Source organism: Corvus cornix, chromosome 1A (assembly GCF_000738735.6).
Source record: "Corvus cornix cornix isolate S_Up_H32 chromosome 1A, ASM73873v5, whole genome shotgun sequence".
Lineage (NCBI taxonomy): Eukaryota > Metazoa > Chordata > Aves > Passeriformes > Corvidae > Corvus > Corvus cornix.
Window position 1 is genome coordinate 61,925,590 of NC_047057.1, and position 10,490 is coordinate 61,936,079.

General features: G+C 42.0%; 1 protein-coding gene across 2 annotated transcripts in view; it reads left to right on the forward strand.

Moving 5' to 3' along the window:
* PARVB (parvin beta) overlaps positions 1-9,801 on the forward strand; it is a 56,137-nt gene extending 46,336 nt beyond the window's left edge. For both annotated transcript variants that reach the window (XM_039571066.1, XM_010410260.4), the window contains exons 12-13: positions 2,157-2,229; positions 6,694-9,801. In XM_039571066.1, coding sequence (XP_039427000.1) covers positions 2,157-2,229; positions 6,694-6,770 — 150 coding nt within the window. In that variant the 3' untranslated portion in view covers positions 6,771-9,801. The remainder of the gene's footprint in view (positions 1-2,156; positions 2,230-6,693) is intronic.
* The last annotated feature ends 689 nt before the right edge of the window (positions 9,802-10,490 follow it).

Genomic DNA, 10,490 nt, shown 5'->3' on the forward strand with positions numbered 1-10,490 from the left:
GAAACTCCAGGTTATGTTCTTTCTGCATTATTATCACATGATATTTTTTCCAATTGTTGCATCCTTTCTCCTTGTGCCAGGTGAAACAGCACCTGGGGTAGTCTCTTCAGGAGCTGTAGCAAAGAGGCACTGGCTGTGGCACTCGATGGTTAAAACCACTAAAAATTGTTTGTGAAATAAATGGGTAAATTCCCCATAGTTGAGGAAGAAAGGTATTCTGTTACTGGCATCAAACAACACATGAAGTTCATGAATATCCAGGATGAATAAACAGAATAATGAGTGCTCTGTACTGTACAGTACTTTGCATAATCAAAGTAATTTTTAGATCGTAGTACTGCCTGAAGTGTTTGTGTGTGTAGGTCTCTTGCTCTCAACCCCACACTTGCTCCATTGTCCTATGTCCCTCCTTGTGTTAATGATGAGAAAAGTGTTTAGGCTGTGTTTTTATGTCATCACCAAAAGTTTGCCTCTGTCTGCAGTTGTTCCCAGACCTGCACGTGCATCTGTGTGTATTTGGTCTTTATCAGAATGCCCTGAGCCTCAACCTGCTGCACTCCTGCATGTACCCCCTGCTTTTTATTCTGCCAGGTTCTGCTGTGCAGAGGACAAGTTTTGTGGTGGCTGAGCTGCAGCAGGAGAGGGGCTAGGTCAGGAGTGGAAACACTGGCTAAAGTTAAAAGATAGAATGTTTTGTAAGGTGAGCGCTGTTTAAAATGCAGTTTTCATAATGGCTTCCACACAGATTGTTGTGTCAGCCCCTCAGCAAAGGTACATCTCTGGGAGGGATGGTTATCTACTACACCTGACACCCTTTATAGCTTTCTCTTGCTGCTTTATCCCATTATCTTGAATTTTTGCCCTTGTAGAAATGCAGGGTGCTGAGCTGCAGCTAGCATCTGTTTGGTTACAATTTGATTATTAATGGTTGGAATTCATAAAGATTACCCAGTATTCCTGAAATCATGTTGTGGTTTTGTGTGGAGACTTTGCCTTGAGGAATGAGAATTTGTAAATTGAAGAAGAAGAGGAAAGCTCTGTGTTTTGGGGGGAAAAAAATACCACGTTGAAAGTGATTGGTTTTGTCACAATGAATGAGGAGGAACTGCAGCAGGTAAAAGAGATTAATAAACTCCTGAGTAATAAGCTAGGTATCTCCAGAACTGTCATGTGCAGTAACAAAACTGCACAGAATTCATAATGCTGATTACCTTGCCTAAATTTCAGTGAGTGTGGACAAGAAATCGGCTATGCAGATCTCTTTAAATCATAATTTTTGCTCCTCAGAGGAGAGATTAAATGAAGACACCTACTTTCACTTTTTCTTTTTGTCCATTTTCTTTCCTCTGAATTTATGCTCCTGTGTGGTCTGTGGGGGCTTATTCAGAAGCTCTTTATGTACAGTTGTGTGTAGCTTGTTTTGCAGGTTCTTTGCACAGCCTGCCCAGGAACTGCCCCCACCAAGCACTTTATAAAGCATTTACTTCATTAGACAAACTCAATTTGATTTTTGTCTCTATTTTCAAGTAGAGGAAGCCAGAGCACCATGAGAATAAGAGATTAGCACAAAGCAAGCAGCCTGGATCCTTCATGATAGGATGTTGATGTTGCTTGCTGCGCAGCTGATAATGACACAGAAAAGACTAATGTTGTTTGAAAATAATTCTGTGTGGTGTCCTCATTTCCTCTTTCTTACTTGGCCAGGTGTATTTGTCATCTCTGCTTGTTTCTGTTACATTCCTTGTTGCCTGGATGGCAGTGATGTCTTGTTGTTGAACTTGGGGACAGGCAAGAGATAAAAAATGCAGCTCTGTTTTAATTGTTACTGGGAGCTCTCTGGCCTCTGCTGTAGAGGCTGAGACTGGGGTTTAATGGGGTTTCTTGGTCCCTGTGGGACCCAATCCCATTTTTACACTTGAATATCTGGAAGTCTTTTATTACTTTGTATCAAAAAGTGAGTATTTGCCCTATTATGATACAGGCTTTCATTTCTTAGTGGCTCGTATTTACTTTCTGCCATGCTTAAACATGTAAATGTTTAATATTGATTTAAATAGAATTATCAAGTACGCAGAGAATAAAGCGTCTAAAAAATTTGATTGAAGGTTTTTGTTGCCTATACAACTCAGATATTCTAAACACTTTACCTCTTTCAGGTGCATAATGTTTCTTTTGCTTTTGAGCTGATGCAAGATGGAGGCCTGAAGAAGCCAAAAGCTCGCCCTGAAGGTATGGATGTGCCACGTGGCTTTGAACTGTGTATAAAGTCATCAAAGTGCAATTCCATTTGAAGTAGCAATAGTACCACAAAGTGGAGCTGTGAATGGGCCCCTTGACAGTTTTCCAAAGGATTCACTGTCTGTGCCTGGGGTATATCCTACCCGTGCTTCTTGTCTGGAGCAGATTCACTGAGGTGTCCAGGTGGAGCTTTAGTGAGTCATTCAGGAGCTGTTCAGTGCTACATTATAAATTCAGCTGGTGCTTTCAATACCAATCCAAGCAGAAAGCTTTTCGTGGTCTAATTCTTGTAATTCTTACAGCTGGTGCTAGTCTGGACTCCTGTGATCAGATTTCAGTGACAGATAACTGGAAGGCTTCAGGGATTTTTTTTTAGGAGAATCAGTAGCAAATTACCTTGATTTATGTGGATGCGGGCGTCAGAACTAAAAAGTGTAAAAACTTGAAATTTCCCTTTAAAGTCTCTGAACTTTAATTATTGATGAGGTCTGCATTGTTCCTTACACTAGGGATAAAAAGAGGAATTAAAACTTTATGACTGCTAAATGAGCAATTTTTATTCCTGGTGTTACAGACTATGTATGTGTTAAAAGCTTCTGCACAACAAAGGAAAATGAGGAGCCTCCAAGTAATGTTTGGCCTGACCTAAAATGAGACAAAGTGGTGATAGTAAATAGATTATAACCAGCTCCCCTGTTTGTTAGAGGGGGAGAAAAGGCTAAAGATAGTATTAAATGGCTTATATATCCTGTCAGTACTGTTGTTGTAAACTGGGGGATGACAAGTGCTCCTGAAGAATGCTGAAAATACTGAAAAGAATGATGAAAACAAGAAGAGGTTACCTTTCCAGAAGGCTTACCTTTCCTTACGCTATCATGAATGGTAAAACACTACAGCAGATCTTTCGTTTGCTTGTGTAGATTCAATAAACAGCAAAACATGCTTTTAAGTGTTTTACTGATTGAAAATGTAATAATTAATTAATTTGGCTGGAGAGCAAATTACCTTGTATGGCTTTCTTTTTTTGCTTTTTGGTGCTGCAGGATATACAATTTCTTGTGTGTTTTCCTTCCCCGTCCCTATGTGTGGCCATTCCCGGCAGCAGTTCCCAGCTGTTGGAGTGAGTGTGCTCATGTGGTGTCTGTGTGGCTGGAACTACCTGCAAAACTGGCTGTGGCTCTTAAAAAACTGCTCCCTTGGAGAGGACAGTCACATCTTGGGAATGGCTTGTCACTGTAGTGTCATTTTAAGATCTTGGCAGTCATGTAATACATGTTTCACAGAACAGTAATTCATTGTGACAGAGAATCTGAAGCTCTGCAAAAAAATTCTGTGTATAGTTGTGCTCTGTTAATGCCGTACTCTGATCCATTGTTTGTTCATCAATAGGCTGGGAAACCTGTCATGTGAATCCACAGCATGAACTGGGTAGTAAATGCCTCTTGAATTAGAATCATAGAATTGTTAAGGTTGGAAAAGACCTCTAAGATCATTGAGTTCAACCATTAACCCAGCACCATCGTGTTCACCACTAAGCCACATCCCCAAGTGCCACATCTACACAGCTTTTAAACTCCTCCAGGGATGGGGACTGCACCACTTCCCATGGCAGCCTGTTTTGATGCTTGACAACCCTTTTGCTGAAGAAATTTTCCCAGTACCCAATCTAAACCTCCCCTGGTACAGCTTGAGGCCATTTCTTTTCCTCCTGTCCCTTGTTCCCTGGGAGCAGAGCCTGATCCCCCCTGGCTGCCCCCTCCTGTCAGGGAGTTGTGCAGAGCCACAAGGTCCCCCCTGAGCCTCCTTTGCTCCAGGCTGAGCCCCTTTCCCAGCTCCCTCAGCCCCTCCTGCTGCTCCAGCCCCTTCCCCAGCTCCTTTCCCTTCTCTGGATGTGCTCCACCCCCTCAATGTCTTTTTTGACATGAGGTTCCCAAAACTACCCCCAGGATTTGAGGTGGTGGGCCTGGCTGTCCAACCAGTTTAATTAGTTGCAGGATTTAAGGAAAAATGTTGTCTAGAGCAAAACATAATTTTTATCCCTATAGCCTGTGCTTTCTGCAGTGCTTGCAAGAAGGACCTCTTGTTAAGTCTTGTAGCGTGTCTGTGTACAGGTGTAAACAAAAATAGGACCATACAGGTCATCTCCTCCTCTCTTGTTCTTCCAGCCAAATTCAGTAGATTGGGCCAGCAGCAGAACTTGGTGCTGAGTCATTGCAGCAGAACTACGTTGTGGTGTATTAATTTGGTGTATCTTCTAATGAGGTTGTTTTGGAGTGTGAAAGTTTGAAATTAATGGATTATTTTAAACTACTTTTAGAGTGTATGGCCACTTTCAGTTAGCATTTTATTAGCTGTTGTTGATAATGTTATGGCTGTGCATGTTTTATCTTATGATAAGAAACAGGAGGCTGAGAATATGCTTATTCTTGGAAATGCCTGTTAGACACTGATCAATAAGGAACACTGCAATTGCCCACACAGGGAGGATGCATTTCACACTCTGTACTCTTTAATGCAGCAGTCAAAGACATAACAAGGTCTGGAACTTAGGAAAATGGCAAATGGGAATTACAGTATAAATTTTGCAGCAGTGGTTATTAACCATTGGTCTGCATTGTCAAGGAATGGAGGTGAAATTTCCACCACTGGAAGATGTGAAAACAAAAAGAAAATTAAGAAAACATGCAGTGTTAAGATTGTGTTTTAATTGTAAGCTCAATGCAGGCTTTTCAAGGTAAAGTCTGTTGTACATCAGATCAGACCTTGTGGCCACAGTAGTTTCTTCTGGCCCAAAAGTTACTTGTCATCGCACCACTGAATGAAGAAGCTGGGTCCATTATTTATTTTTGTGATGGGGCAGAGTCTGAACCTTGCAAGACTTGACCACTTTGGGCCGTGTCAGCTGAGAGGGAGTTTACAGTGGCCCAGGGAAGGGACCCATCCTGCCTTCAGTGAGAAACTGGAAATGGATGGCATGAGACAGAGAGAGTCAGTTGGGAGGAGTGGGGCAAATACATGCTGTGGATCTCTGACCCCTAGAGAGCTGACTGGGCCAGCTTTCTTGGCCTTTTCATAGTGCCAGCGCTGTGAGTTTATTTGTTTAGCAAACAGAAGTGACTGCCAGCATCGGTGGGACAAATCTCTTGATGGTGGTCTCATCCCCCGGTATTTGCCTTGGTTTCCCAGCTTTAGAAATGCATGGCCCTTGCAAAGTGTGGTTTCCCGTGGCTAACTTTACATTTTAAATCCATCTCTGAGGAAACTCTCTTGTTACACAGGAACCAGTGCTGATTCTGGCTGTTGACTTACTGAAAATTCTGTGGTAGTAAGCAACTTTCCATGATACCTGGAAAAATCAGAAGCCTGCTTTGTATTTAGTTATCCATATAGGACATTTCTTTTTCCAGGGTGTATGACTTCACAGCAATTAGGATCTTTCTTTGGGGCAGGAGAAGATTCTTCTGCAAATGCAAATTGAAAATCATAAATGAAATATGTAAAATAATACAGGAAAAAAGCGGTAGAAAGAATGTTTGAAAGATCGCTGGATGTACCAGATGAAGTGTGGGGGTTAGAGTGGTATCCACTGTGGGGTGGGAGGGGAGGGGTGGAGAGGTCCTGGCAATGATTCTTCAAAGCAGGCAGTAGGGGTTTCCCTTGCACCTCACCTTAATTGCACTTGATCTGTTAACAGTTTGCTGTCTTCCTAGGAATTTTGATGATTTTTTTGTCTGTTCTTCCTTACTTCTGTTTCCATATATTATTGTTCACTGTATATTTTTTACTTCTTCCTCCTCATTTCTTACATGATATATCCAAGCTTTCTTTCTACCTCTTCAGCTTTCTCTGTGCTGTGCCTCCCCCAAGAATCCCTGCATTCTTGGCATTTTATTATAGTATAGGTGGAGAGGTGCTAACAGGAAAGCTTTTTCTTGAGAGCTGTTCCAGACCTGTTCCCTGGCCTGGCATGATAAGGAGGGATATTAAATAATCAAAAGCTTGGAGTCTGCTAAGGATTCAGGCTTTGTTAGTTCATGGACTGTATCATTGCACTGCTGTGGTTCAGTACCTCATGAGGTGTGTGACTGCTTGTTCACTCCTTCCATGGCCAGGAAAGTCATCAGGAGTATTTCCCAAAGCCTTTATCCCAGGTCTCTGGCAGAAGCAGAGATTGATTTCTCTGCTGATCTCTACTGATTTCTCTGTAGCCAATTTTAGCTGAGGGGGAATTACTTTCCCCAGAGAGAAGTTAGCTGTGATTGATAGTAAAGCTGTTTCGAAGTGCATCATGCAGGGCATTTAAAAGGCTTGTCTTTGGGAGATCAGAACTCTGTGGATTTTTTTTTTTTTTATTCCTGATTCCAGTAGCTCAGAGATGTGGGGACTTCTGTTCCTGTCAGGACAAACAAGGGGAAAACAAAATGCAAAATAAGGATTTCTCCTTTTCTTCCACAGATGTTGTCAACTTGGACCTGAAGTCTACCCTCAGGGTTCTGTACAACCTTTTCACGAAGTACAAGAACGTTGAGTGATGCTGAAAGCTGCTGAGGTCTCTTCATCCTTCAACCTCCTCAGACAGAAGTTACAATAAACACGCCCTCTGCATGCTCCCATTGTGCCTTATGCTATGTACTTCATGCATTCTTCCTACAGTTGATGTGTTCTCTCTGTAGCTGTTTGTAAGACAATCCCACTAAAAATGATGCATGTGTATTCTCTAGGTCACTTGAAAACGTGTAGGTATTTCACACTTTTACCAGATGGATCAGTTGTTTGCTATAATCCACAAATGTTCTTTTGAGGAAGGAAATACACCACTAACTACTTTATAAGTAGGGAAAACATGAGACCTTCCCTTTGTGTCTCGAGCCTCTTTGCTTCTGCAGAAGACTTTCTTTTGCATACTCCTTGGTTGCAACTGGCATTTAATGGTTTTCCAGCCTTAAGTGTTAACAATAGAAAATCAGCATTGGAATTTGTTTAGAAGCTGAGCCTTTTCTATTAAATAAGATTTTGTGTGTTCTGTTGGGTGGGTTGGGCTGAGGGGAATTACAGGCTCTGTCTGAAGCTAATGGCAAAAGCTTCAGTTTTTGTGTTCACCTCATTCTGCTCAGTGTTACTTCCATTCAGTGTTTACACAGAGTAAGTCTTGCAATGGGATGACCAACTAATCTTTTGATGTCTAGTTTTTATTTAATCTCTTATCTAGAAGAAATTTGGTTGCTAGGGCCACTGTCACCCGTTAAGCAGGCAGCTTCAGTCAGGTTGGTCAGGAGCTGATCACATAGGCACAGGTTGGATTAGTGCATTTCCCCCAGTCCTTCTGAAACTAATGGGGGAATGATGAGTTTGGTCTCATGTGTGGAACTGCTCCTGCCTGCTGATGTGGGTGGTGCAGCGCTGCGTGCTGGGGGCTGTGCTGGAACAGGAGCCATCTGAGTGGATTTTTGAGGAGAGCTTTGTGGAGGAAATGGGATTGGCATTTCCGGAGTAAATGATTTGTGGAATATGCGTTCAATATCACACTTTTCCTTCGAGCACAGAGAGGAGAGATTTGATTGCTGCTTTTATGTTCACAGCAGCAACTTCTGTTTTATGGGCAGCCATTCCTTTGGGTGAAACACTAAGCAGAGTGCCCTGAAGAAGAGCAGGTAGAATTGCTCTGCTCCATGGGCTCCCTTGAGTCCTGTTGTAAGTCAGCATCTTCTTTCCCTAAAAATAGATTTCTTACACCAAACATTATTTGCCTTTGAGTGCAGGTTCAAGAGGAAACATGCTATTTGAATGGTATAATTTTACAAATGGGATGTTTCTCCTTCCCTTCTCAAACATTTGTTTCATCTCAAAGGGAGAGAAATGAGCTTCTGCTTATTTAGTTTGTATTTTTGGATTCTGAGTTCCAGTATTTGGATTACTTGGGTCACCTCCCCTCACACCTCTAAAAAAAAAGATGGAAGGAAGTTGCCTTTTCTTTGCATGAAAAATTCAGATCTCCTCTGCTCTGCAAGGCTCTCTGGGGAATCTTTGCTTGCCTGTACTTTAGGAAGGAGCTAACCTCTCACTGTTTATACTGAACCTGGAACAAGTGGATGTGAAGTTCAGATGAGGCCGCTGAACTCCACCACAGCACCAATAGAAGAGACTTGCACAGATGCTAAAGCCTGGTGGGACAGCTCTCCTGGCAGGTGAATGAAACTGGTCTAACTTTTGTGCTGAGAAATAAAGGTATCATGAAACTGGAAGGTCACTGAACTGAAAGGTCTCTCAAACTTTTAGTTTAATGCAGGGTTATTTGCAGGAAGCAAGTCTGTTAAAGAGTTGTCATTCACCCCCCTCCCTTCAGGTGACGAGGAAGTGCCAGCTCTCTTTATATTCTCTGAGTGGCTGGGAAAGACCTCCTGAGAGTCTGGTTTTTGAAATTGCAAGCAGTATTAATATCAAAATCAATCAGAAGATAAAACGAAGAGATTGGTGAGGGTGATTTGGCCTTGGAAGGGGGAATGGCTGTTTCTGAGCTGGGATCCTACAGCTGGCATCTTCAGGGCACATGAGCAGGTTATGACAGGTTATAAAAGAGTGTCTGTATTGTTGAATTATGTGTTTCTGGTCCCCTTGCTACAACCATGGGTCTCCTTTAGCATTCCTTCTGTTAATATCCCTGTCAGGGGGGGCTGCTGCCTGGGTCAGGCTGGGGGTGGGTGTCACAGCCTGTTCTGTTGTGGTCTTGTTTGGTGGTAGATGTTGCACAGGGAAAATACTTTTTTCATTCCTTGGCTCCTGGCTGTCTAGCCAGCTCACTGTTCTGTAGACACTGTCTTTATTGTTAATCAGAGTTGTGAGCAGGGCAGATTGAACTGAAGTGTAGCTTCATCCCAATCAGCCCAGTTTCTAGGAGGAGCCATGTAGGTAAAGCTTCTCTGAATGCCTGCTTTTGTCATGCCTTTCGGTGACACATGCACCATAATTCTTTGCCTCTCAGAAAGCTGAATCAGTGTTAAAAATGTTATTCATGATGTCTTTGTGTTACTGGGGTTTTATGTATGGGTACCAGTCTGAATCCTGTTGAAGTTCATCTGGAATGCTGAAGGCTGTGCAGCTTTAAAGCTCCTGCATTTGTAAGTGCTTAATGAATGTCTGTCTTTTCCAGTCCATACAACTTGACTTTTAGATGCATCAGAAGAAACTCAGATAGTCCTCAGCTGCATTCTCTTTTTCAAGATGAAAAACCGACAGTGGCAGATTTTTTAAAATAATTTTAAAACTTTTAGGATTTCTTACCCCTCTTCCCCATGCCCCCAGTGCTTTCAGTATCAATGTATTTTTTAAGTCTTTTCTACTGTTTTTAACAGTGTTTACTCTGGATTTCTAACTACTAAAAACCAGCCTTGCAGATAAAATTCTGGACTTGTCATATGTTGAAGACATCCATCTTAGTGATAAGAGTTGTGTACTGTAAGCAAGTTACAATGCAATGCTATGTTTGCTAAAATTCACAGCAGGAGTGTTTATGCATGGGTTTTGACAGTTGTACTATTTATTCAAATAAACAAATAATGACCACTATGTTTTCTACTTCTTTCTTTTTTTTTTTTTTTTTTTTCCTCAATGGAAAAATCTGTGGGGAGAACTTTTGAATGGTGAGCTTCCCTTTGCTCTGGTGTGGAGGGAGTGTAGAGTGCCTCTCCAATACAGCAGTGCTGTGTGGAGAAGCAGGAAAATGCATTATCAGAACTTGTTATTGCTGTTGAATCCTTGCATTGTTCTTCAGTGGCTGTTTTCATGTGGGGGCCAGGTGTGTGTGGTGGGGGTGTGTGCATGAGATGTGCTTTGAGAACATACAGAAACACCCACCCCTGGGTCAGCCCCTTGGAGCTGGTCCAGGGGCTTCTTTGCCCTATTTTCTTGTGATGTCTCCTCAGATTCTGGTTGCAAAACAAAATGTCCTTGTTAGAGGTTCTCTTCTTGGGAATAAGACTCAAGAGAATGTCAGGAATGTTAAAAGGGTTAGCTTATGACTCTAAAATCTAAGAGAAAGGGTAGGAAAAATACCAGGAGCTATATAAACGCGTATTAACAGTCTGCAAAGCTACAAATACATGAAAAATGTATAAAAAGCAAAAATCTTTAGGCATCATAGGCATGAAATCAAATACAACTCACACAAGATTGACTGCTGCTATTCTACACAAGTCTGAATGCTCCATGCACTGGTCACAACATCAGGTTTTGGAGGAAAATAGGTGCTTGTCCAT